This window comes from Cervus elaphus, chromosome 23 (genome assembly GCF_910594005.1).
Source record: "Cervus elaphus chromosome 23, mCerEla1.1, whole genome shotgun sequence".
Classification (NCBI taxonomy): Eukaryota; Metazoa; Chordata; class Mammalia; order Artiodactyla; family Cervidae; genus Cervus; species Cervus elaphus.
This window is the reverse complement of record NC_057837.1, coordinates 18,946,479-18,974,446: the sequence shown is the minus strand read 5'-3', so window position 1 is coordinate 18,974,446 and position 27,968 is coordinate 18,946,479. Positions and strand designations below refer to the sequence as shown.

Sequence of the window (27,968 nt, the reverse complement as noted above, 5' to 3'; positions counted from 1 at the left end):
GATTCAGAAACAGTCCACACACATTTCCACAGATGGGCACTGAATTCTAGGCTTTCCAAGAAAACACTAACATGATTCCCTTCTGTGTCCGAAATGCCTCAGAAACCCCAGACTCGGTATCCATTCTTTTTCTGCTCTGCTGCTTTTTTCTACTGTTCTCCAGACCAGACCATGTTGCCTGGAAGGCATGTGCTCTGTCCCCAGAAATAACATTCATCTGGAGTGGTTTGGTCACCACATGTTTCAAAAAGCAACTCTTTTATAGACAGTTAGTCAACTACACATTCACAAGTATACAAAGTATATTGAGAATTCTCAATTGAGCACAAAGTAGGAATTTGACTTATGGTGATAATCATACTGAAAAGAGAGGAGTAAAAGGGTAGCATCAAAGTTGATATAAAAGAGAGAGGAAAAAAAAAGTGACTTTGCTGGCAGTCCAGTGGCTAGGACTTTGACTTCCAATGCAGTGGGCATGGTTTCGATCCCTGGTCAGGGAGCTAAGACCCCACATGCCTCAGGGTCAAAACACCAAAGCATAAAACAGAAGCAATATTGTAACAAATTCAATAAAGGCTTTTAAAAAACTGGTTAACTTAAAAAAAAATCTTAAAAAAAAACAAAGAGACAGAAATCTCAATTACTAGAATGGTTGGGAGCATACATCTTTCTTTTTTGATATAAATGTGATCGCAAATATGCAGCATTTGAGTACACGGGAATACTTCTTGTGTTCACGAAAGTATGTTATAAATATATGTTATAAATAAGTAAGGGAAAGCATTCTGAAAAGGTTAAAACTGAAAATAGTTAAAGCATCACTACCACTATTCCTTTAAAATTATCTGTATCATTAAATGGCAATGAAAACTGCCTGTGAAATTAACTTTCACAAAGCAAACATATCCCTAAATTTTAATGTTATTTAGAAATTAGATCATTTCTGTTGCAAAAAGAAAAGAAAAACTCCCTAGAAACCTAAACCCAGAAACTAATGACTTCTTACAAGGGAGAAAATATGTAGCATGCTTTTAAAACTAATAAATACAAAGCTTTAAAAATAAAAAATTTTCTCTTTCCTTTGTTCTTGTCAATATATCAATAATGCCTAGGAGGTAAACATAATGAGTATCTTTGTGGTTGTTGTTTGGTCGCTAAGTCGTATCCAACTGTGAACCCATGGACTGCAGCGTGCCAGGCCTCCCTGTCCTTTACTAACTCCCAGAGCTTGCTCAAACTCACGTCCACTGAGTCAGTAAAGCCATTCAACCATCTCATCCTCTGTTGTCCCCTTCTCCTCCTGCCCTCAATCTTTCCCAGCACCAGGGTCTTTTCCAAGGAGTCAGTTCTCTGCATCAGGTGGCCAAAATATTGGAGCTTCAGCTTCAACATCAGTCCTTCCAATGAATATTCAGGCTTGATTTCCTCTAGGACTGACTGGTTTGATCTCCTTACTGTCCAAGGGACTCTCAAGAGTCTTCTCCAGCACCACCATTTGAAAGCATTAATTCTGCGGTGCTCAACCTTCCTTATAGTCCAGCTCACATCCATACATGACTACTGGAAAAACCATAGCTTTGACTGTGCAGACCTTTGTCAGCAAAGTGATGTCTCTGCTTTTTAATATGCTGCTAGGTTTGTCATAGCTTTTCTTCCAAGGAGCAAGAGTCTTTTATTTTCATAATGACTCTCTTTATAGAATGAATTAACAAAAGAGCAAACCAAAACAACTGACACATCTCAGGAGGAGCCATCATCTAACACATGATGTTCATTCACTTGACAGAAATTTACTGAGCATCTACAAGGGGTTCAGGGAACAGTGCAGGGCTGGACAAATTAATTTGTGTGTCGTCAGCATGTAGATGTTATTTAAAGCCCATGTAAATGCCATTGTGAAAATTCTGCAACACTAAGGCACCTGGAAATATAAAAGCCATTAAATTCTAACTTTAAGAAAAATGTCAAGTTCACATCTTAATGCATGACATTTACGTATAACAGGGATTCCTAAGGTAAATCATTTAACCATTTAGTTTCTCAGTTCATAAATACCCTTCAAACATTCCATTGTCACCATATTGACCTGCTTCTTTTGTGGTACTGGTTCTCATTCGGGATTATATACGTTCAACCCTGTATCATATTTGAGAAACATTACCATGGCACCAGCAATATCATCTATCTGAACCAAAGTGAAAGTGAAAGTTGCTCAGTTGTGTCCAACTCTTTGCAACCCCATACAGTACATGGAATTCTCCAGGCCACAATACTGGAGTGGGTAGCTTTTCCCTTCTCTAGGGGATCTTCCCAACCCAGGGATCGAACCCACGTCTCTCACAGTGCAGGCAAATTCTTTACCAGCTGAGCCACAAGGGAAGCCGAAGAATACTGGAGTGGGTGGTACAGCTTAATCTTACAAGGATCTGCCCTTTGAGCTAATAATCCAGGGGAAAACTGAGGTGGTTGACTTTTCCATGTTTTAAAGCAGTTTAGCTATTTGCAGCCCCAATCTAACACTGAGTTTAATTAGCTATTGTTAAGATTTTTTTTTCAAATGGTCTTTGTCCTATTTTGTTAAGAAAGTTTCAGTTTTCTAACTCAGTCTACCAACTGTTAGTTTTTTTTTTTTTTATCTAAAATACACAATCAAAAAAAAAAAAAAAAAAAAAAACCCTGTGAATCCCAACTCATATTTAAGAACTGAATTTTTCTTTAATTGTATTTGTTGTCAAAATATTAGTTTCCTAGGCTGCCAGCTGGGGCTTCTCAGATGGCTCAGTGGTAAAGAATCGCCTGCTAATCAGGAGACAAAGGTTCAACTCCTGGGTTGGGAAGATCCCCTGGAGAAGGAAATGGCTACCCACTCAAGTATTCCTGCCTGGAAAAATCCCATGGACAGAGAATGCCAGTGGGTTACAGTCCATGGGGTCTCAAATAGTCAGACACAACTTAGCGACAGACTATTTTTTTACTTTTCAGGCTGCTGCCAATCATCAGAATATACTATTATTTGTAAATTTATTATCAAATTGCTATACTTTCCTTTTTAAAATTACACATTCAAATTAATATAGAAAGAAAGTGAATGAACCACAGATAAAATGTGTATAGGTTAGCTTTTGGACATTTCCCTTCATGCCTGCTTTAGTTAATAAATTATGTGATTTCTTTAAGGCATACTATAAAAGCATAGCACATTACTTGATAATTGGGGTAAAAATGGATCCCTCAGCTGTAATTTTTGACAGAATGAAATAAAGACTGTAAATGAAAAACAAAAAATACACCAACCATTCTACAGTATAAAAAGAAAGAAAAAAAAACAGGTAGCTATATCCTCATCACTTTAATTGCCAATCTATTCTAGTGTTCATCTTAATTTACAGTTGCTTAATTCTTCCTGAAAGAGGGACAGGGGAGGTCATCGAGAAATTCCAGCCACACTTATACTCACACAGTCAGTTTCAGAGCTGAAATCAGTAATCAACATATGAAGACAATCATTTAATAGCAAGATGCTTAGAAACTTGGAGGACATCAATTACATATATTGTATTACCTTTGAAAAGCCACCAATGAATTTCAACTAGGTCATTTTCCAAGGAACAGAATAACTGAGAAAATATAATGTTAATAATATGTCCAGGAAGCGAACCCATTCCCAGGAAGGAATCCGTCTCATGAACTGCCTTCTGACTACCCCATACACATGTTCAAAGAGAAGTCACCACCACTTCTGGAAGAATTTGTTGGTTAAATCTTATGATATGTTAATACAGTAGAATGACCTTTATTTGTTTTTTAATAGGGACAAAAAGACAAATAGCTTGAGAAAAAAATTGATAGGGAAATTGGTATTGCCCTATAGAGATAAAAGGTACAATGGAAAAAATGCCAACAAGCCACTGAAGACTCCTTCACAGAAGGATACAGTGGATGAGCCTGTCTTATCAGAGTGAAATTGATTGCTTAAACATATGGCTTTCTTCATAAAGGATACAGCAATGCTTTCATTCAGCTAAAGTAATCTCCACGTAATCTGCTAAATGGGTTCCACCGTGACGCACTACAAATGAGATCACGGCTGTCTGCCAGATCAGCCATATATATTATTACTGAGAAGAGTGATGGGCAAGATGTGCACTTGCTGATGAATGGAGGAGGAAAAAAAAACAAAACCCACAAACCAACAGTCATAATGGCTTGCAACCAAATTCTGTTGTCTTTTTACAGAAAGAGCTGTTGTGGGAAATTAACTACTGTAAGAGGTTTGTGCTTTTCAACCAACATTTTGGTTTTTAGGAAATTAACCTCATTCTCGCTGTGGTATGAATAACACTGAACTCTTCCTATATTTTATACTGCTACTAAAATCAGAGTTTTTTTTTTTTAATTGGACGATAATTGCTCCGCAATACTGTGTTGGTTTCTGCCATACATCAACATGAATCAGCCACAAGTTTCCATACGTCCCATCCCTTCTAAACCCCTCCCATCTCCCTCGCCATCCCACCACTCAAGGTTGTCAGAGCACTGGGTTGAGTTCCCTCACACAGCCACTTCCCCTTTGCTCTCTATTTTGCGTACGGTAATGTACATGTTTCCGCACTATGCTCAGTCTGCCGCCCTCCTCCTTCCCCTACTGTGTCCCCGAGTCTGCTCTCTCTGTCTGCATCTGCATTGCTCCCCTGCAAATAGGGTCATCAGCACCATCTCTCTAGACCCCATAGGCATGTGCTAATATACAATATTTGTCTTTCTCTTGCTGAACTACTTCACTTAGTACAATAGGTTCTAGTTTCATCCACCTCAAAATCTTTGATCTTTAGGAGGGACTAGACTGAACGATAACACACAATAGGATGCTATAAAGGGAATAAAACTAGTTTTGTAATGAAAGGGTTCTTCCTAATATCATACTTGAAAACACAAGAGGAAAAAGAAAGTCTTAAATCTGCTGCCATATTTAAAAATCAACACACAGACTAACTAGAACCAATTAACTTGTACGTTTTGAGGAATAATTTTTAAAATAAGATTCTCTTGTAAAAAAACTCACTGAAATGTCACCTAGAAATCTGGTATTTCTCACTGCTAATTACCGAGGTCTTCATGTCTAAGGAGGGCTTTGCTATAAAGGCTTGTCTTACTATTTACCCTAAGAAATGTATAGGTTAAATGACGCTACTTGACTGAGGAGAGAAGTGAAAATGGCAGACATTCAGTATCAGCTACCAGAAGCCTTGTGTCCCCACACCCCACGCGACCCTGTCCCCAGCCAATGGCAACTCCTGCACTGGTGCGGGCAGCATGTCATCTGACTCCATCTCCTGCCCTTCATTTTTGCATATGTTTTGCCCTTCATTTCTGCATACTTGCACCCTTATGTGCTTTAATCACTTCCTTTCTCTAGGAACTCAGTATCTCTTTCTGGAAATTTCCAGTTTCTGGCAGACACCTGTGTGGTACAGCCATTGTGCTATACTGTCTTTGAATACTGCTTGCTATAACAGTGTGCCAGGGCCCTAACGATCCCTGGGCGATGCCAGCCACCCAGTGGGCCAATTTCAAGAACCTGTAGAGCAAAACTGAAGACGTTGTCCTGCATTCCTGCATCACCATGAGAAACCTGCATGCCTTGGGCAGGGCACATGTTCACACAAGCAAAATCACCTCACCAGTTTTTAACCTCATTCCTCTGTAGTCCTTTGAGTCATGTGAAAAAAGTGAAAGTGTTACTCGCTCAGTTATGTCCAACTCTTTGCAACTCCTTGGACTGTAGCCCGCCAGGCTCCTCTGTCCAAGGAATTCTCCGAGCAAGAACATGGAGTGGGTAGCCATTCTCTTCTCCAGGGGATCTTCCCAACCCAGGGATTGAACCTGGGCCTCCTGCATTGTAGGTGGATTCTTTAGTGTCTGAAACACCAGGGAAGCCCCCTTTGAGTCATACTTTTCATAAATGGTTTTAGATCCAAGTTTCTCTAGAGGGTCTTTTTCGATTGATTCTGGTACAATCTTTCCCCACATTCTTGGTATGAGCAATGACTTCCCTCAGTTCAACTTGCCTTAAAGTCCTAAATATCAACTGCTCTAAACTTTAGCTGAAGAAAATAAACATCTAGCCACGTGTCTCTGCAGACTGTTCTAGTGCATTCCTGTCCCAGGGCACTGAAGCTCTATGTGCATATCTATTTGAAGACAGAAGCCTGGAGACGAGTCCACCTTGTCTGATGTCTTTTTCTGACAGTCAAGGAAGTTGACGCCCAAGAGGTCTGCACTCAGAGCTGTCCAAAGTCACCTTTCAAGGGAGGAACAGAGTTCAAGTTACCTCACTGAGTTTAAGAGACCTTGGTGGCTCTGAACTTGGGCCCTCTAGAGAAAATGAAATCCCCAGACCAGTGAAGTTCACTCTGTAAATCCTATGTGAGATGTATAATTGAGCACCTGTTGAAGGCTTTTTTGCTCATTTAATTACACTTAACTAGAATTTATTGAATTCTTCTTTATGTACTTGATCTTATTGATCCCCACAACCAGCATATTAGATAGGTATTCTCGCCTTCCTGTTTAGGGAAAACCTCAGGAAGCAGAAGGAGATTTAGTGATTTAACAGGTCATCTAGCAACTAAGAGCCAGGCCCTGGTGGCCCAGTGGTAGAGACTCCACCTGCCAGGGCAAGGGATGCAGAAGATTGGGTTCGATCCCTGGGTCGGGAAGATCCCCAGAAGGAAGAAATGGTGAGCCACTCCAGTGTTCTTGCCTGGGAAATCGCATGGACAGAGGAGCCTGGCGGGCTACAGTCCGTGGGGTCACAAAGAGTCGAGCACAGCTCAGTGACTGAGCACACACAGAAGACAGAAAATCTGGGGCTTGCCGGGTAGCGCTAGTGGTCAAGAACCTGCCTGCCAATGCAGGATATATAAGAGATGTGGGTTTGATCCCTGGGTTGGGAAGATCCCCAGAGAAGGAAATGTCAACCCACTCAGTATTCTTGCCTGGCAAATTCCATGGACAGAGGAGCCTGGCAGGCTACATAGTCCACAGGTTCGCAAAGAGTTGGACACGACTGAGCACACATGCTGTCTAGCCACTAAGCAGCAAAGCCAGGATTCCAGCCTAAGGCTTTTTTTATAACCACATCCAGCCACCTCCAAAGCTTTAGGAACCAAAGACAGCTAGCCACTCTATGCCTTTATACTGAAAGCAGTTGATTCAAACATCTTGGTTGAAATTACTGAGATAAATCTTGCTTTGCCAGCAGCAAGGAGGTCCAGGAGACATTGTTCCCGAATGAACTTTTCTATGGAGGCCGGGAATCCAGACTCAAGGTCAAGAACTGATCCTTGAGTTTGGGGGAGAATGGATACGCCTCTGTGTAAGGCTGAATCCCTTTGCTGTCCACATGAAACTATTACTACACTGTAAATCGGCTATGCTCCAACACAAAATTAAAAGTTTATAAAAAGGAGGGGGGGGGGTCTGATCCTAACCATTGGAAAGGGTCACACAAATGGCCACATCCCCATTTCTAGGTCATTGCCAATATTCCTAAGTGCAATGACATTCCAGAAGTGAAAGAGGTCTGCTTGACACATGCAAATCCTGCCAGGCAACAGCAGAAGTGGGTCAAATCACCCAAACCCAATCAGAGGGTAAGACAGCAAGAAGTCACTGGGTGTACTTCTCTGTATAATAATGGACTCATGGTTTCTGGCCCTATTTTTTTTTTTTTTTTTGCCTCAGCCTCCATTTTATCAATGAGGAAAAAATAAAAATCCTTTCCAACTTTCCAAAGTATCCTGATACAGAATCTTTCATATTTTAGTGACATTTAAAGAAACTGCTACCATGATCATGTACTGATTTGCTCAGCAGTGGTTTGTGGTGATGCTAGATGAATCAGGGAAGAGAGATCTGATTAGGAAAAGCAGAAAAAGCTCCCATTTAGGCAAAAAACATCTTGGCAATCAACCATGATGAGCAGCAGCCCTGGAAAGCGTACATGACAACTTGATAGTGCTTTTGTCAAATAGGATGCTGTTTTAAGCCAGCGCAGTGTAGCGGGGGTTCTCTTTAAAAGGAAATTCACAAACTTGAGGATCATTATTTGATTGTGTACGGTTTTCATCAGCGCTAGTCTGATTAGATTTAATAAATGAAATTTGTGTTGCTTGGCATCCAGGAAAAAAATAGGTGACTTCTATTTATTTATTTTTTTTTTAAGAAAACACAGCTTTTACTCAACCAAGCTAAAACAGCCTTCAGATCTGAGATGGTCCCTTAATGGACAATGTGCCCTTCTTAGGACTCCCATTAAGTGTCCTCACAAGTGCATGTTTCCCCTGCGGAGCTTGTGTTATCAAATCAAGGATGCCCAGATATGCCTAGTAACCCGACACTGCAGGAGTCCTGGAAGGATACAGACAAGGAAATATTAAAGCAATTAAGAAACTGAACCTAGCACATCATCAATTTTGACTTTACCAGAATCATCATAAACTCCAAAGATTTTAAAAACCAAACCAAACATATACACACACACACACACACACACACACCAGAAAGCATGGGATCCAGACATAAAGATTTAAGGGGGGAAAAAAAGCAAACACAGTAATCTTTCAAAGTACAAGATGACTACATAAATAACCTGAAATAATATTCATAATCTATATGTGGAGGCATTCAAGTCAAATGACAGGAGATGGGTGAAAGTATATCTTAATTATGATGTTATAGCTTCCCTGACATCAGCTAGTTCATGGACCACATGATATATTTTCTGTGGTAAATAAACTCCCTCTTTGTAAAAAGGGGTCAATCAGTAATGACTGCTCCATACAGGATTTTTATAAGGTTTGATATACTTCATTTTTTTTTTCAAAACATACCCACATAGGCAATCAAACCACATTAACCCAAAACACCAAAAATGCAAATGCAAAGTAATTTGTTTCCCCTTCTAGCTACTACATTTTATAATGAATTATATATATATATACATACACACACACACACGCACACTTAAATAAGGTAAAAACAAGACACAATTCTGATTTTTCTAAATGCTTAATTTGGCACTGAAATCAGCCATGTCCACTTTACACGATTTTGAGAGTCTTTCACCCAACTACTTCTCTGAATCCTTTCCTTACCACTATGCTCTTAATTCTTGCACGGTTCATTTTAATGCATTATTGTTTCATAATACAATACTACAAATTGCAAATTACATTTGGCTCAAGGAGTGATTATGAAAAACACTATCACTGCTGCCTTTGCCCGAATAACTCTGATAATAATGAGAGATTGATTGAGCAGTAAGCAGTCCAAGTGATGAGAAGGGTCAATTTGAATATTTCTATTAAGCTTCTTTTGTTAAACCCAACACTTTGCCAGGTTAGAGGCAAATAATCATACCCTACATCTGGTTACCATGGTTTTCCTTTTCCTAAAGCATCAGAACAATTTAGTAAGTGGTACTGCCCCAAAGGCAATTCCTCAAATGCTAATGAGACCTAAGTCAAAAAACACATCTATGTAACAGGGCACTTGAGAGAAGAAAAGGTAAGACAGAATGATACTTTACTGCACACTTTTTTTTTTTTTTCCTATTAGGACAAAGAATCCAGAGTATTTAGTAACAAAGATAGATAATCCCAATAATTTCTGTTACCCTCTGCCTATCTGATACTCACCCTGGTATCCAGGTTATATATGCTTAGAAAAGAATGCAAACACACACATACAGCTTCAGGGTATCTTTTTTGAGTCAGAAATACTCACCATCAATTAAATATGTATTGCAATTCAAATCCAATGCTTTGACACTTGATAAGAGATACCTAATGAAAGGGCCAGCTTAACCACCCTCCAATATATCCTGATGCTTACTGAGCCAAGGAGAGAAGCAAAGACAGAGAGATAATGTGGTCACTGGAGTTTGGGTCGGGGGTAGGGGGAGGAAGGAAACAGATTTTTGGATAGCTCCCGGAAACTTTGAAAGATGAAAACTTCCCCAAAGAGCTCATTATCCGTAAAGTGAAGGTGTCAGTCAGCACTTTTTTCTGTCAATGATAGGAAACAGTTTCTGTTGATTCACATTTCTGAGAATGCCCTCTGCAGAATAAATTAGGACACAGAGCTTTTCATTTTTTATCTTTCAGTGGATTTGCATATTCAAATTTAACATTAAGGAGCTGACATGTCCTTTTAAGACCCAATAGGGCTGTGCAGGCAAATTACCAGGAGCTGGCGGTGATGGTTTAGTCGCTAAGTTGTGTCTGACTCTTGCAACCCCATGGACTGTAGCCTGCCAGGCTCCTCTGTCCATGGATCTCCCAGGCATGAATACTGGAGTGGGTGGCATTTCCTTCTCCAGGGGATCTTTCTGATCCCGGAATCAAACCCGAGTCTCCTGCATTACAGGCAGATTCTTTACCGACTGAGCTATGAGGGAATCCCCACCAGGAGCTGGAGACCACACCTAATTCTTAGGCAGACACACGGCATAAAAGTGGGGCTCCGTCAGAACACGTGTGTGTGTCCAACCAACGCTTCTGGAACTGAAGCCAACACCACTCACATCGGTTTAAATTGCCAAGTTGCCCCAGTTACAGCTGCTGTTACAGGATATCATCATGTTGCTTTTCCTGGGTTGAAGTTCGATCTGTCTGGTCTAAACTAGTATAATCATGGTACATTAGTAAACCTCATTTCATTGAGGTCAACACAAATATACACTCCTCCTTGGAAGGGTAGCTCCAATTTGGTAGGGAAAGGAAATACCCCCAGTTGAGATAAAACTATTTTCCCCAGCTTCTTTCAAAAAGAAGAGAAGACATTAGTTAACAGCGTGACACAGGAGCCAGATTCCTGGGTCAGAATCCCAGCTTTGCCTGTCACTAGCTATGTGACTCCCGACGCTTGGCCAAGTTGCTGAATCTCTTGGCTAAAAAGCAACCACCCTCACAGCTTCATTTTATGAAGTGAATTATACATTCACTGTGTGTTGGCACAAAAAAGCACTCAGTACATATTAACTATTTTATTATCATTGTTAGTCTTTATTTCTGGCTTACAAAAATTGACGGCACTTCCAGGGAGCACCTTTAAAAAGGGGGCTGCCTCCACTAGCAGCTGCCTCTTCCCCTTCTTGCTTCTTTCTGCTTAGAATTCTCATAAGACACCCAGAGTTGTCACCACGAAGTGACAGTGAGGACAGAAATACATGTCAGGATATTCGTGTTCTCAGCAGCACTGTTCACAACAGCCAAAAGGTAGATGCAAGCGAAGTGTCTGTGGATGAGGAAAATGGGGTCTATACACACAATGGAATATTATTCAACCTTAAAAAGGATGGACCTTCTGACATGTGTTACAACATGTTTGAAACTTAAGGACATTATGCTAAGTGAAGTCAGCCAGTCACAAAAAGATAGCACTGTATGATTCTACTTACATGAAATATCTCAAGTAGCAAAGTTCAGAAAGACAGAAAGGTAGAATGGTGGTTGCTAGGGATGAGGAATGGAGAAAGGGAAATTACTGTTTAAAGAGGACACAGTTTGCATTTTACAAGATCAAAAGTCTATGTCAATGTATGGCAAAAACCACTACAATATTGTAAAATAATTAGCCTCCAACTAATAAAAATAAATGGAAAAAAAAAAGAAGTCTATGGAGATGGATGGTGGTGATGGTTGCCCAACAATGTGAAGACGGTTGAGATGGAGCCAAGATATGTAAGCAACCTAAATGCCCATGGGCAGATAAATGAATAAAGATGTGGGGTGTGTGTGTGTATGTGCGGGTGTGCATGCACAATAGAATATTATTCATCCATAAAAAGAATGAAATACTGCCAACTGTAGCAAAATGGATGAACCTAGAGGTTAGCACATTAAGTCAGACAAAGACAAACACCATATGATATATCTGCAATCTAAAATAAGTGATACAAATGTACAAATGAACTGATCAGAAATAGACTCACAGACATAGAAAACAAGCATATGGTCACCAAAGGGGGTGAGGAGAGGGGAGGTATATTGGGAGGTGTATTATAACTGAATCACTTTGCTGTACACTTGAAACTAATGCAACCTTGTACCCTAGCTATACTTCAATGAAAAATGTTTTAAATGGTTAAGAGGGTAAATGTTATAGGTACTTTGCCACAATTTAAGAAATAAAGAAATATACATTAAGGATGGCTGAATGAAAAAGAAGGTACTGACAGTGCTGACACTCTGGGGCCACCATACAAGTCTTGGATGGTCAATCTTCAGACTTCTTTTAGAGAAAAAGAAGTTGTATCTTGTTTCAGCCATAGTTACTTGGGTCTGTGCTACAACCAGAACAATTTCTCCCAGAAAAAAAATCATGGAGGTGAGCAGGAAAGAAAAAAAGTTTCCTTTCAGGGATTTGGCTTCTCCAACAGAGGACCTTTATAAAAGACCCCATCTTCACATCAATACCTCAGCTGGTTTGGTCCTGCAGTTCCCAGGCTTTCTCCAGACGTCTCCCCCACAGTCAGTCCACAGTGGCCAGGGAACAGCAGGGTGCAGACAACAGCCTTCCAAAGGGGAAATGAGCAGAACTACCTGAGAACCAAAAACCCACAACTGGAGCCTCTTCGATTCAGGCCAACACTGCCATTCCCGCTGACAAAGACTTCTCAGTAGATAAACAAGAAGAAAACAACATTCCCTGAGTCATAAATGATTTCATTTCCCTTCATTGTTCCTGAGGCTATGTGGGCATTTCTCCAGTTGGGGTGCAAAAACGCCTTCACACACTTCTTTTTATTTGGCTGTTAATAGACTTTCTCTCCAATCAGACGGCTACCTCTCAGCTGTGTGTATTAAGGACAGTGGAGGATACTTCTAGAAGAAAATATCCTTTTCCATTACAGACCCAGAATACTAGGAAATAATAGGAAAATTTTATAACTCCTACCTCACAAGAATAATAATGTTCAAAGGAGTTTTGCCAGACTAAATAGACAAGCAGGGGTCAACTCTTAAGAGAAAAAGCATAAAACTTTGACAGTGAAGATAATAAAACCCATATGGATAAAACTATATTTAAATATGGGACCTTTCAAAAAAAAAAAAAAAGAGTTCCATAGGAAAAATGTTACATATTTTTCTATTTGTTCATTAAAGTTGAGAAGACAGATCCACAAGCTTTGAAAAAGCCTTTTAAAGCATCGCAATGGTTTCTAACTATGACCAAACAGGAGCTAACTAGTTACATTTTCTGCTCCTTAAAAATTAGTTTATAATATCTTATTACTGAAATTATAAAAGAAGGCAAAATTGTGTCACAGCAGGAAATACACACATAATTCTACACTTTCCTGTGAAATATATTTCCAGAAAGAAATCTAGATGCAGTATTTTTGAATGCACAATGGCTATAAAGTACCGAATATACAGGTTGATTTGTAATATTAAAAGATGCATGTAAAAAATAACATAAAGGTTCTTAACAAACGATGCACATATGCAGAACACAGCCAGGAACCCTTCAGGGAAGGTCTACAAACTAAATAAAATCACAGGCACTGTTCTATATACCAATTCAATGGTCTATAAAAGCCATTAATAGCTTGAACATATCCAAAACTTCATACCCTCTTGAATGGAACATGAAACATGAGCTGTGTGGCCTTGAAAAGCAAAGATATCTGCAAATCACAGTTTATTAAATTTTCTTTGAAGCCACGGGAAAGGCAGAACTCATAAATATTGGGGAAATCAGTCCTGGGAAGACACAGTCTGAAAATGTATGCATTGTAAAGAGAGGACTCCTGATATACATGTCGTAATGGTTAAATATCACAATATTAAAAAAAAAAAAACACCTCTCACACAAGGTAATTTTAGAGCTGGTGTTTTGATGAAGCAAGCAATTTTTCCAACCCCAGGCCGTGTTTTGCAAGCGTGAGAGAAAGCTGGAGGCGTCTGAGTCACCGGGGCCCACCCTCTCTGGTCCTGTGCACGGCATCCCCACTGCTGCCAACAGGAGGGGACAGGCAGAGACAGAGATGAAGGAAGAAGAGATCCCACAGTCAAAAACATCATCCCATCACTCTGCTCCTCTTTCCTCCAATTACATTTTGGTAAAACTTACTTTAAGAAAAACTTAATTTCTCGTATCCTAATTTCTGTGAAAGTCACTCAGTCGTGTCCGACTCTTTGCCAACCCCATGGGCTATACAGTCCATGGAATTCTCCAGGCCAGAATACTGGGGTGGGTACCCTTTCCCTTCTCCAGGGGATCTTTCCACCCCAGGGATTGAAACCTTTGTAAAAATCTGCAGTTGGGATTAACATGCCATTTAAAACATCAATTCTATTGCTCAAAAACACAGACTTCTGGCACAGGTTTCTGTACTTGGGTAAAGAGTGGGGACAGGGTGGAGAAGAACTTTGCTTCTTGAAATGGGAGTTAATACATGATATCCTTGGAACAAGCTTTAGTGTCAGGAGATTGTGCTGGCATCACCCAGAGACACTGAGCAACGAAACAACGGTAACCACTCAACACGCATCCAGGGACATCTGTCGTCAGCAGCTCCCATGCAGCCAAGGCCATGAGCACCTGTAGCTCCTCAGTGGAAGCACTGCTGTGCAAGTCCTTCTAGTGAATAAGAAACACACTCCTAGCCTGCTGTACGCTTTTGATTCCACATGTAAGTGACATCACACAGTATTTGTCTTTCTGTGATTTATTTCACTTGGCACAATAATGCCCTCCAAGTCCATCCACGCTGTTGCAAATGGCAAAATTTCACTTTTTTAAAGAAGCAGACTCACAGGCAAAGAGAACTAGTGGTTACTAGGGGGAAAGAGGGAAGGATGGGAGAAGCAATTTAGGGTTTAGGGGTGCGGGATGAAGAGGTACAGACTATTGGGTGTAAGACAGGCTACAAGGATCTATTATACAACATAGGGAATATAGCCAATGGTTTATAATAACTATAAATGGAGCAGAATGTTTAAAAAATTGTGAATCACTATATTGACATCCTGCAACTTATAGAAAACTACACAGCACATATACTGTAATTTAAAAAAAATAATAATAATTTAAAAAGAGAAACGCAGCCCTGCCCTGGCTTTGACGACCACACTTCTGTTTTCCTCCTCTCTCTGCACTGGCCTCTCCTGGGTCCCCAGCATCTCCTTCTGCCAACTGAGTCCCCACACTGAGCCCTCGGGCATCTGAAGGGTCCTCGGAGCTCGGCCTCTGCCCTCCTGACCAGCACATGCTTCCTGGGCAGCCGCTCGGTTGACTCTGCCCCAAACTCTGAGTCACCTTTTCCATCCTCAGCTCCCAAACCTCCACGTCACCAGGCCTCCCCATGTGCCCCCAGCGCCTCTACTTTTACCTGCAGACAAGTAAACACCAGTTTCAACATGTCATGTCTCCCCAGCTATGATCCGCTGGAGTTTACCTGTCGGCACCTGACTATCCACCCAGCTGATTGGGCTGAAGCACAGAATTTTTGCTCACTGCCCTTTCTCTCTCATTTTTCATATCTAACCAAGGATTCAGGTCCCCTAGATTCCGCCCGAGAAATACATATTGCATCTCTGTCCCCTCGACCACCACCACCTCTGGTGATGATTTTTACAAGAGCAGCCTAGCAGAGTGTTTAAAGTTAAAAATTACAAGTTTCTTTAAAACTGTAAATTTTTTCAAGCCATTCTCCTTTTTCTTAAAGAGACACATGTAAAATTTGATCTATAGAAAATTAGGGGAAAAAAAAAGACAATTTAAACATTAACCAACCGAAATCTATTTTAACCATATCAAAAGAGGAAAATATAAAAGTATATAAGGTAAAAATTAATTTTAAAAAAATAAAAGAAAAGAGAGGACATGTGATTCTCTGTGCTGACTCTGCAGTGAAAATGAGGCACTGAGCAAGGTTTCCCTGTTTATGTCACAAACATTTACTGAGTATTTTCTGTGTGCCAGAAACTGTGACAGCAATGGGAACTGGGGGGGAAATGGCAATGATCAGGTCCTGAAGCAAAGTTAAATGACAAAAACAAACCAGTAGAATAAAGAGCAAAAGATATGAATTAGTAGTTCACAGAAAAGGAGTATGAAAGTGTCCAACCGCACTCAACAGAGAAATGTGTATTAAAATATTTTCCACTTGTGAGATGGTCAAGCCACTCTGTTGAACAGCTTCATAGTGTCCTCAGGATAATGTCCTAACTGTATCATGAGCCCTTGACGACAGGCCACTCTGCCTCCCAAATGCCTCCAGGCTTCTCCTTCTACTCCTTTGCAAACCTAGAGGACTTCTACCATCTAAACAGCATCTTTCAAATTGTGTGTTGTAATCCATTAAAGACGTAAAATTGATTTGGTGGGACTCACCTAGCATTATTTTTAACGAATTACAGAGTAATAATAATGGCTACAACTTATAGCATTTACAAAGTGCATTCTTTGTGCCAGGAGGGGTTCTAAAGTGCTTAGTACACATTAACTCACTTGAGCTTCCAGGCACCTCTGTGAAGCAACCACTGTTACGATCCATACTTTACAGCTGAGAAAAGTTAAGCTCGAGGGTGTTTGTGAACTTGCCCCAAACACAAGGCTGCTGAGGGTACAGCTGGAATTTGGACCTGAGCCATCTATCTTCAAAGTCCAGGTCCTCGACCTCTATACCCCACTGCCTCTCAACATCAGAGCCCATCGTGAGGAGGAAGGGCAAGGATCACACTGCTTAAATGTTTACTGGAGTTACTGATGCATATATGGCTTCCCCCGTGGCTCAGACGGTAAAGAATCTGCCTGCAATGCAGAAGACTCGGGTTGATCCCTGGATCAGAAAGATCCCCTGGAGGAGGAAATGGCAACCCACTTCAGAATTCTTGCCGGGAGAATCCCTTGGACCGAAGAGCCTGGTGGGCTACCGTCCACGGGGTCGCAAGAGTCAGACACGACTGAACCAACTGAGCACGCACGCACGTGTTCCAGGTGGAATGTGTTTCTTGCGGAAGATCATATCAAAAGAGTTTGAATCCCTTTGATGCAAAAGGCTACTCGCCCCCAGAAGCCCCATCAGATACAGAGCTCACAACCTCTCTAGGTCCTCGGTTTTGCGGTCATCTTCTGGAGGGAGGCTGACTCTGCCTGCAGGGCTGGCCCACTTGCTCTGATCCCCCACCTCCACAAGCCTTCTCCCACTGGCTGCCTGCCTCCTGCTCTTCTTACTCCCACCGCTTCATCCCCCACACCTGATGTGGAGCCTCCCCTGGAGTAAGCCTCCAGTATTTGTGGAATGTGCAGATTAAAGCTTTTATCCCTGTTACTGAAAATCATACACACTCCATAAACAGACTTGAAAAAAATCCATCCCCTCATGCTCAGAAACAAATCTTTTCAGGTGAGCAGTGAAAATTCTCAGAATTCATTCATTCCAGGTGACGTTTGTGGGTGGTGCATGGCTGCACATGCCTACTGCACATGCGTCTGAGTCATGTGATGTGACCGCTGACAGAGGGACGCAGAGACGGGACTAGATACGGTAGGAGAAGGAGGCAGTTCCCTTCAGAAGTCATCAGTGGAAAAGAATATTTTTAAAATGTCTGTATGTGCATAACTGAGTCATTTTACTGTACGGCAGTTTGGCACAACACTGTAAAACAACTATACTTCAATTAAAAAAATTTTTAATTAAAAAAAAAAAAGAAACCAAAAGAAAAAAAGCAACCAGGAGCAGAGACCCCTGGCCACCCCACACCAGGCAACTGCCTTTCCTGCCCAAAGCACCATCTGGGGAGCACACTACACTTCACGGCACTGTTTTGGCTTCAGATCCGCAGCCCTCTGCTGCCAGTTTGCAAAGGAGCCCCGAAAGTTAATCTTTAATAGAATTACTCATCATTACGACGGCCCATCAGGAGGTTTCCTGCTCATTTATACTTACCTGAACATGGAGACACATCAAACCAAATTTATTGTCAGGGAATCACCTTTCCCCTGCGTGCTGAGGACAACTCGGGTGTGCAGTAGAGAGTGCCCAACACAGATGGTTATCAGCGCTTTGACACTGCCAGGCGACTGCCGCCAGGCTCCTAGACACACTCCAAAGGAAAACCACCTCCTGTGACAGTGGTTTCACTTTCTTAAAACTGTTCCAGAATCAACCTATCCTGAGATAAAGTAAGTAGATGCTCTCATTTTCTCTGTTAAAAATGTTTTTATCTTCTAAAGGAAGACAAAATTCAAAAGGAAAGAAAAGAAACCTGAAACTCTCAGAATTCAAAAGTGCAGATGAGATGGTTTTCCTAAGGACTAAAATCAGTTACAAATGCAGGAATTAGGTCAATGAGTTCCCCGCAAGCAGCAGTGGGAATCTGCCAAGGCCAGGGGTGAGGCTCCCAGGAAGCTGGATGTGGGACCAGCCTCCCAGAGTGGGGACCCAGGGCTGGGCACTTCCAAGCTCCAGGCAGGTGCTGGCAGGGACGAGGGAGGGGGAAGGAAACACCAGGGGATTAGGAGAGGAAGAAGAGCTGAGAGCTTATTCTCAGGAAAGGAACTGTCTCGAAATTATTTTAATAGAAATAATAAAACAGCAGTGATGGAGCCAGCAGGAAGGTGTGTAGAAAGAGAAGGGGAATGAGGTGTGAGAACAGAATGGAAGTTAAGAGCCTCCCCAGGACTCTGGGGCCATCCTGAGACAGAGGAGCAGGAGGAGAGATGGCCTTTTTATCATCATCATCGCCATTCAGGTCACCACAGAGCACTGAGTGGTCCCCTGAGCTGCACCCATTAGTATATGCCCATCAGTCATCTATTTAATACATAGTATCAATAGTGTATATGTGAAAAGCACCCAACATTGATAACGTACATGTGAAGCTAGCACAAACGTTGTAAAGCAACTATGCTCCAATAAAAATTAATTAAAAAAAATAAAATCACCATCACTAGCATTCTAGACACAGAATAGACAAGTTTGAGGGTCCATTGTGAACAAGGGGATGTGGATGTTCATTTTTAATTCACAGTTAAATTCTTGAGTCCTTAAGAATTAATTTGGAGAGAGTTGTAATGACCAGCCCATCACCCCCAAGATCAGAAACATGGGCCAAGAAGTGGTCCAGGATGGCCAGTCCTCTAAATTAACTGGAAGAGCAGAAATGGAGAGAGCTTAGTACAGAAAGTGGGGATGTTTTCCAGTTAGTTTGTGTCAGTTCAGTTCAAGGTCCCTGTTCCTTCGTGTGGACAGAGAATGTAAAGTTTCTTTTTTTAGGGACCGGGATTGTTACATAAAGCAATAGGTCATGAGAAACAAAGATGATGTTTTCCATACAGGTGGAAGGTAAACACATTACAGATGCTGTGTCAGGAGAGACAAATGAGCATCATTCCCCGTCCTGGTCAAGCCACACCTCAATGGTCAGGACCATTCCAGACCCTTCGGGGCTGGGAGGGAAAAGGGGAAAGCTCCAGAGTGCCACGTAGGGGTGGGGCTGTCTGTAAGCTAACCTGGTGGGAGTGGGCCCCAGAAAGGGAAAAGCTAGCCACCAGGTCATTCTCTCTGGGTAAAACCCAGAGAGCTGTTTGGCATAGCTTGTGAAGAGTAAAACCGAGGTTCTGACGTCTTTTAGGAACAAGATCTTACACCATCTCCTGGAGCCTGACATTTGAGCCTTAGGAAGACAGTCATATGCAATCTTAACACTTACTCCTTATTTGAATCTATGACCCCCTCAACCAGACAACCCCCAGCCTGAAACTTGGGGTCTGCCCGAGAGGAACCTAACTGAAATCCTATCATCTTTTTTCTTGCAAGTCTGATGTAATAGAAAATTCTTAAATCATTTATGGCTCCTCAGAGCAGAGAAAATGGTCACCTCCAGAGCAAACGAAAGAACTTGATGTAGCTCCTTGAGCATGAAAAGGCTTGCTCCCTGAGGACCATCTCCTGAGTCACAGGCCAACTCGGGAAGTGACTTCAGCTCCCAAAGGCAGGAACAAGCACAGCCCTGCCCTGGCGCAGCCACTGCTCATCACCTGCAAACCACTCCAGGCAGAAATTCCTCACGGGCACTGTCAGCACTTATTCTAGCAATTTCATGGACTCATTTATCTGTTCACACAGCAAACACATTACCTTAGTCTGGGTTTTGCCAGAAGCAGATCCTGAGTCAGGGTTTGGGGCTGTGGTCTAATGGAAGCTGAAGAATTTGGGTCAGGAAGTGGCAATGGGACAGAAGGAAGGAGAGGCAGATGGGCAGGGCGGTTCCCAAGCCTGGAAGCAGGGAGGTTGATGCACAGACAAACTCTGGAAGATGGAGGAGGGAAGGCCTCTCTACCCTGGGCTCCCCAGGGCAGATGAGCGCAGATTCTGACGTCAGTAGGTAAGGGTGGGGCCTGGGGTTTCTGCTAGCTGCGTTTCTGATAGGCTCCCAGGTCCCGCCATGCACATTCATGGCTAAGGGCACAGACTTGACACCTTAGCGTGCTAACCCTAAGGCCACTCTGGGTCATCGGGCTTTCTCGGGTCATTGGACGAGGCTGCCCTGAGCAGGCATTGTTGCGGGCACTGCCGGCAGTTCTGCGCAGCAGGGCTGGGGCCTCCGGACAAGCCAGCATCTGGTACGTTCAGCGTTTACTCTGCGAGACTTGGAAGGCTGCTGGGGTCTGAGAGGAGGGAGGGACATGCCAGGACTTCTAGCTGCAAGGTTCAGACTGTGCGGCAGAGGAGCAAGGGCGGGAGTGCAGCTGGGAGACTACCGCCCAGATCCAGGAAGGGACGAAGATGCCGCAAAGTACGAGGATTACAGAGATGTGCTGAAAACAGATCTAACAGACCTTTGCTTTCGTATGTTATAGATTAAATGTGGAGTGTAAGGGGGAAAGGAATCAAGGAGTACTCCAAGCTTTCAGACCTAAGCAACTGAAAGAACCAAGCTGCCATTACACAAGAAAGGAAGATGCGCAGGAACAGTCCAGAGAAACACCTGAGCCGCGTGGGGAACACACATTAGGTTTCAGATGCCTGCTCGGCATCCAAGCGATTGCGTGAAGAAGAGGTAGCACCTTGCCCATCCAGAGGTCAAAAGAAGCTGCCCAAGTGAGAGATGTGAAGTTGGGAATCATCTGCCCGCAGCCTGTCTTTAAGTTCTAAGGCCTTGTTTCCTAAGAACACAAACATTCTGTGTCACAGAAAATAGGCAGAGACAGAGACCGAGGCCTGAGCTTTGGGCACCACGATATCTGGAGGACGGGGCGGGACCCGAACTGGCAGAGGAGAAGGCAACGGGGTGAGCAGCGAGGAAGGAGGCCCCAGCAGCGTGATCTCAGAGAAGAGCAAGAACTGACGTGCTGAATGCGCCCGCAGACCAAGGAAAGGGTGCAAATACAGCTGGAAGGTGCAGCGGGAGAGGCCGCTGGTAGCCAGATGAGAACAGGCCTTATGGAGCCACGGGGTGCAAGGGCTTCATTAAAGGGGGTTTAAGAGATAACAGGAAGATGGAGGCAGCAGACAGAAGCTGATCCCATGGTTTACTGTAAGGGATAAAAGAGAAAATGAGGCAGTAGCTGGAAGGGGAAGTGGGGTAAGACAGATTTTCTCTAGGTGGAGGAGAAGACAGAGCGGATGCTCCAGGAGGGAAGGGCCAGAATCAGGGTGAAGGAGAGAGGAAGCAAGCATTGCTGGAGCAACGTCCTGACATAAGGAAGCTTAAAGCGTGGGTCCTAGGGAAAAAAATGTAAGTAGAAAGTTTAACAGGAGACCATAGGTTATCTCAGTATGATAGGAAATCTAAGCAAATTTTACTCTTTTGCTTCTAAATTGAGTATGATTAAACATAGGTCATAAAAAAAGACTCCAACATTCAACTATGTAAGAGGTCACTTCCCCAGTGACTCCTTTAAAAGGCAGTTGGAAAGGATCAAACAGTTTCTTTCGTATAATACACTGTGGCTTGACAAAAATCCATTTAGGAATAACATGTACTTGATCCAGTATATTTAATGTAAAAGATTCAAAGAGTCTCTCTGATGGTAACAAATAAAAACATTCAGAATGAATATTTCCTGTCTTTGCGGTGGTAAATGTCATTAGCCAAGTTTGTCTTCTAGTGCATTTTTCGATGGTGTGTGGTATTTATTTATCCCATGTTAGTAAGGAGTGAATAGTCACTGGCTTTCAATTTTCACATCAATCGCAGAAAAAAGATTCTATATTCTACACAGTCTGGTATTGAAATTGACTTAGCATCTCAGAACTGTCAAAAATTTCTTTTACGAAAAGGTTTGCTTTACAGAGACTATATAGCAGGTGTCATCCTTGACACTTGCATTCTGTATTCAGGCCGCTGTTCTCTGGAAAAGCGGCGTTAAAGAACATCAGAAAAGGTCTTAGCGAGGCCGGGCCGTCACGCTCGGCGCCCCTCGGCTCCCTCTGCAGTCAGTTTCCGAGCTGGAGATGTCAGAGGCTCTGTGCTTCAGCTTCTAACGAGGACGAGAAGGATGCTATCAGCTGCCCAAGCACTCATCTTTGCTAACAGGTCAGCCTGTCACTTACTTTCCACTGTTAAAAATGGGAACCTCTGTTTCCATTCAAATTAGAAGAAGTATATATCAAGTAGGGGATTAAGGAATTCAGAACTTATTCCAAGGAAACCTCCCAACAGGTGTACTTATATAAAGGACCTGTTCTCTGCCCAGATGACAAACAGAAAAACAAATAAATGTATGTGAAATTGCTCTCTTCCAGCTCTTTCTTTCCCATGACTGCCCCTGTGTTTTGTTAAGTGGGCCTAATTTTCTCCACATTTATTTTAACTGTGCCCCCTGAATCACCAGCAGGCTGCAAGGGATGTCATTCAATTTTACCAATGAGAAACCGCTAACCTTAATCCACAGAGCAACTGGGCCTGAGGTAAAAAATCCACAAGTCCAGGTGTTTCTGACAGGAGCAAATGGACACTGTTGCATGTGCCTCCATCCTGAAACAAAGAGGGCTTGCTCAGCTGGAGAGGGGGCAAGGGGATGAGGGGAGGGCTGCAAATTGCTGCCCGGTCAGAGCAGAAGTGACTCCTTCTCACAGGCACCCACCCCAATACCTTAAGACCACTTAGGACACGGTTTTCCTCTTCATCATCTCACTTCTCTCTGAGTAGGATGCAGTTCTACACATCTCAGGAAACAGAGCTAACTCAGCAGTCTTTCTGAAAACCCAAGGGGCCATGAAGCATGAAGGGGCTGTGGAAGAATGCTTTGCCCTAAAGCAGGGATGCCCAAACTCCAGGATCTAATGCCTGATGATCTGACATGGAGCTCATGTAATAGAAATAAGGTGCACAATAAATGTAATGCACTTGAATCATCCCAAAACCATCCCCACCACACCCCTACTCCGTGGAAAAATTGTCTTCCATGAAACCAGTCCTTGGTGCAAAAAGGTTGGGGACTGCTACTCTAAAGGAAGGACAGTCTGAGATCCACCTGCAAGAGCTTTCACACCTGTGATGACAACACCTGGGCTGGCAGCTCTGTCCAGAAAAGTTTTTTATAAAAGAACATGTCCCCTCACCCTTGGGGTCCCCACAAACCTCGGTGTCACTATTTGCCAATGTCTCTCTACTTTTTCACACTGGAAGAATGTCCTGGTTCAGCCATCCCTGACCAAAGATATTTATTTGTTCAGAAGCTTCCCCCACCCCAATTTTTTTTGGTCTAAACTGTATAATCTATCAAGGGATGAACTTTTGCCAAAAATTGCCTTTCAAACTGGCCCGTTTGTCCATCAATGGATGGGTGACTATCCCAACCAACACACCTCTTCACCCACAGACTGTTCCTCTGCCTGCCTATGTCCCCAGCCATCATGTCACTCAATGAAACCAAACCAGTACATCACCTCCTCCCAAAGCACCCATCCTCACAACTGATGGGTCTAGTTGGGTGAGCTCTGAATACACCAGCAACGAGGACGATGGTTTTCCACTATGAAAAGAGGCCAAGAAAAGAGGGGATAAAAATACTTCTCTGCCAAGCAGTAAACCCCCAAGCTTGACATCAAGAACAAAAAGTTCCAGGGGACTTCCCTGGTGGTCCAGTGGCTAAGACTCTGAGCTCCCAATGCAGGGCACCTGGGTTCAAACTCTGGTTGGGGAACTAGATCCCACATGCCTCAGCTGAGACCCGGCTCAGCCAAATAAATAAATAATAAATGTTAAAAAATAAAAAGTTCCAAAGCAATTAATACAAACATGAAACCATCAAAACTGCTGATGTCGTAAACAAAATTTATCAACAGCCACTAAGAATTCATTAAAAGTAAATTTATTGTTTGTTTAAAAAAAAAAACAAAAACAACTGTGCAATATGTGCTTCTCAAGACATTTGGACTCTGGCTTGTTGCTCATCTCTTCTCAGGCTTCAGTTTGGCCAGGCTAAACGAGAAACACGGTACAGACACACGGTTAGTGAGCACAGGTAAGAGAGACAACCACGACGCGTGTTTGCTATTCTCTCAAAAGCCTACAACGTGTGATCCAAACTACAACATCGAGTTTTAAGATCTGATCGTGTTCATTGTGTTCTGAAGACAATTACATACTGAAAAGGGAACGACAGCCATATATCTGATTTCAACCAAACAAGGTTTCAAATGAAATTATCCTTTACCTCGTACAGAACAGGATGAAACCATGCTGGAGGGACCCAGGGAATCATTGTCAACGTAATTGGGGGATTCAATTTTAATGGTGACAAAGCACCATGGCTTTTGCGTTCATGGTCCAGGGGGTGACAGGCCCTCAGCCGTCATGTGTCACAACAGCAAACGAAGCACCTTATAAGGCGCGAGCGGGGTCACGTCCAGGAAGCTTCAATTTCAGACGGCAGACAATGCTAGGACATTGAGAACGATTCTAATTTTTCAGGCAGAGTAGCATCAAATTACACTTATTCCAGGGTGAAAAGGGGGGAAAATACATAATTTTAAGTGCTGATTATACAGTCCCAAATAAGCAAGTTTATTATCTTTTTGATTATTTCATTCTGGAGATGGAAACTCACCAAAAAACACATTGCTTAATGATGCTGTTGCTTTCTTTGAAAAGCAGACACATTTAAAACATTAAACAAAAAAAAAAAAAACAACAAAAAAAAAACACACACAAAAAAAAAACATTAAACAGCAGATCTCTCTCCTTCTAAAGAACAGACTAAGTTCCCTCTTCGGCGGCAATTTCAGACAATTGCAGAATTCTAGTAAACATTTTATGGTATTAAATTTGAATAGCCAAGCATTCGAGAACCAGACATATCCAAAGGAATCTGTGATATATCAGAGGGCACACAATTCCATGATATTCGAAAAAGAACGAAGGCTCTAAATCAGACCCTCCCTCTGCCCTGCACTTTCACAAAGAATGATCACATCAACAAAGTCACGTTGATCTGTTTCGTAGAGAAACTCAGGTTTCTCAGATCCAAAGCCATTTTAATTAAGGCTGTGGGAGTGCATCAGGGGCAAGAGAAGGTGTCCTACAAGGAGAAGTCATTCAAACAAGGGACACGTTACATTTGTCATTCGATTCCTTACGGATTTACATTTGTGACTTAGAACTTGCATTAAGGCAGCTTTCGCATTTCATATACTCCATAATTTATAAGCAGACATATAAATATGACTCCCAATATTCTTTCCTAGAGCTGTTTATCAATAATTAAACCATTTTTTATGACTATTCAATACTCAAAGTAGAAAACCATGTCATCTGTATAGACCAGCGAATAAAAATACCTATTTAAGGTGCCATGGATTCCCGCAGTACAGTCTTACATATATATATATATAAAAGCACGTGTAAAACAGAGAGCTAGCGGGAAGCTGCTGCCTCGCACAGGGCCCCGCGCTCTGTGATGACTGAGAGGGGCAGGATGGGAGGGAAGCTCAAGAGGGAGGGGACACATGGATACAGAGGGCTGATTCAGTTGTACAGTGGAAACACAACACTGTAAGGCAATCATACACTCCAATAATAAAATTTTTTAAAAATATGGTATATCTATTTGGCCCTCATCAAATGTAACCAAAACTCACAGACAACTTACAGGGGAAGGGAGAGATTGTGTGTGTTTTGGGAGCAGGGGAGGGGGATGGTGGGGAGCAGAGCCTGTGATCCTAATTTGAAGAAAAGCATATCATTATTCCCTCAAGAGACTAAAAAGTTCACCTGCCTAAAAAGTTAGATATGTAACATCTAATGCTCCTTTCCCTTACTCTTTGCTTTGCTTACTCTTTGCTTATGAAACAAATCATAACATCCCCCACCACACCCCCCCCCACATCTCCTTACAGTATTCTAAGAAATTAAATGCACATACACTTTGATTAAGGTATTTTAAAGCAACAGCACTAAGGGAATCTCATCCTGTTTCCCTCTAAAGAACAAAAAGGAAGAAAGAGATTCATTTTAAATCTTACTATCTTCCCCTCTGTTGTTACAAAAAAAAGGAAACATAAAAGAATCAACCCAAAAGTCTATTTAGTCTCAAATAATTAGATTCAGTAGGTACGGAGGCAGTATAAAAAATGTTTTGAAAAATCTAACAATGCTTTATGAGTCTTCTCAAATGCTAAGAACATATCATAATGGTATGAAGGAGTGCCAAGAGACAACCAAAGAAAAAGTGTATTTTATTCTAATAAAGGGTCCTCAACTCATTTTCAAGGAGGAGTATTCGCCAAGCTTCAACCATTTCCCTAAAGGAAACCAGAGGCAAGAGGGCCATGTTCCAGGGAACTAGACAAGATACTGCAACCTGTTAGGATATATCTGCATTCTCCATGTGGTGGTGTGTGGCTCTCCTGGGAGGAAAAAAGAACAACTCTGTTTTGTGGAATTCATGCACTTCCTGGGGTAAAAGTACTCCTGACACAGCTAATTTGAAGCTACCTGCATGTAGCATCAGCGCTCTGCCGATACAGTGGGCATAAATCACCTCAAAAGCAGAGATCATAGTGAAATATAATAAAAGGATTAGGAAGTGACGAGTTTTGAGTATTCGTTATCTTTGTCATAGAAGCCATCTAATTTTTAATAATGGCTGGGTTTAACAGTCAGTTGGCAAAATTTCCAAAAATTGAACAACTCTCACAAGTCAGCATGGGCTTACTCCAGCATACCTGTCCCAGAAAAGGGTGAATGTCCATGCGTTTCTCAGTAGCCATTCTTAAACATTGGGAGGCTATGAACTTAGTTTTTAGGAAAAAACCTTCAGCCCCTGCACATAAACAAAAAAATGTGATTTTCAAGGACACTCAGGCCTTTGAGGTTACAGATCAGTCGCCATTGTCACAGAGCTGGCTTTCGCTACAGGTTAGAGGTATAATCTACAGCATTTCATCTAGTGTATGTGTCTCAGTCGCTAAGTCGTGTCCGAGTCTTTGCAACCCTGTGGACTGTAGTCCACCAGGCTCCTCAGTGCATGGGATTTCCCAGGCAAAAATACTGGAGTGGGTTGCCATTTCTTTCTGCAGGGGATCTTCCTGACCCAGGAATTGAACCCAGTCTCCTGCATTGGCAGGCAGATTCTCTACCACTGAGCCACCAAGGAAGCCCAGAATCTGATCTAGGGAAAACATCATATGTTTTATAGAACTTTTAGCTCAAAAAAATTGCGTAGGGTTGCATTCAGGGTCCCTTTGAAAGAAAATAAATTTGCCAAGTGCCCCCACACTCACCATTCCTCTGGCCCCAAAAAGAAAACTGTACCATAAAGCCTCTCTTATTCTAGAGTTGCACGTTATAGAAAAAAATAATGTCTAATTAAAATAATGTATAAATTTCTAAAATAATTTATAAACAAACTAGAATTTTGCTTATTTCGTATTCCATGAGGAGACCAGAGTACTGAATCCATCAGATAATGGTTGGCTGATGAAGGAAACCTACAGGCCT

General features: G+C 42.2%; 1 protein-coding gene across 20 annotated transcripts in view; it reads right to left on the bottom strand.

The window, feature by feature from the left end:
• The window catches only part of PARD3 (par-3 family cell polarity regulator), a 556,192-nt gene that overhangs the window by 149,607 nt on the left and 378,617 nt on the right, over positions 1-27,968 (bottom strand). For 2 of the 20 annotated variants that reach the window (XM_043885082.1, XM_043885083.1), the window contains one exon: positions 24,324-24,449. The exons of the other annotated variants lie outside the window; for them this stretch is intronic. In XM_043885082.1, the coding sequence (XP_043741017.1) occupies positions 24,419-24,449 (31 nt within the window). In that variant the 3' untranslated portion in view covers positions 24,324-24,418. Of the gene's footprint in view, positions 1-24,323; positions 24,450-27,968 lie in introns of those variants that run through there. 20 annotated transcript variants of the gene reach the window in all.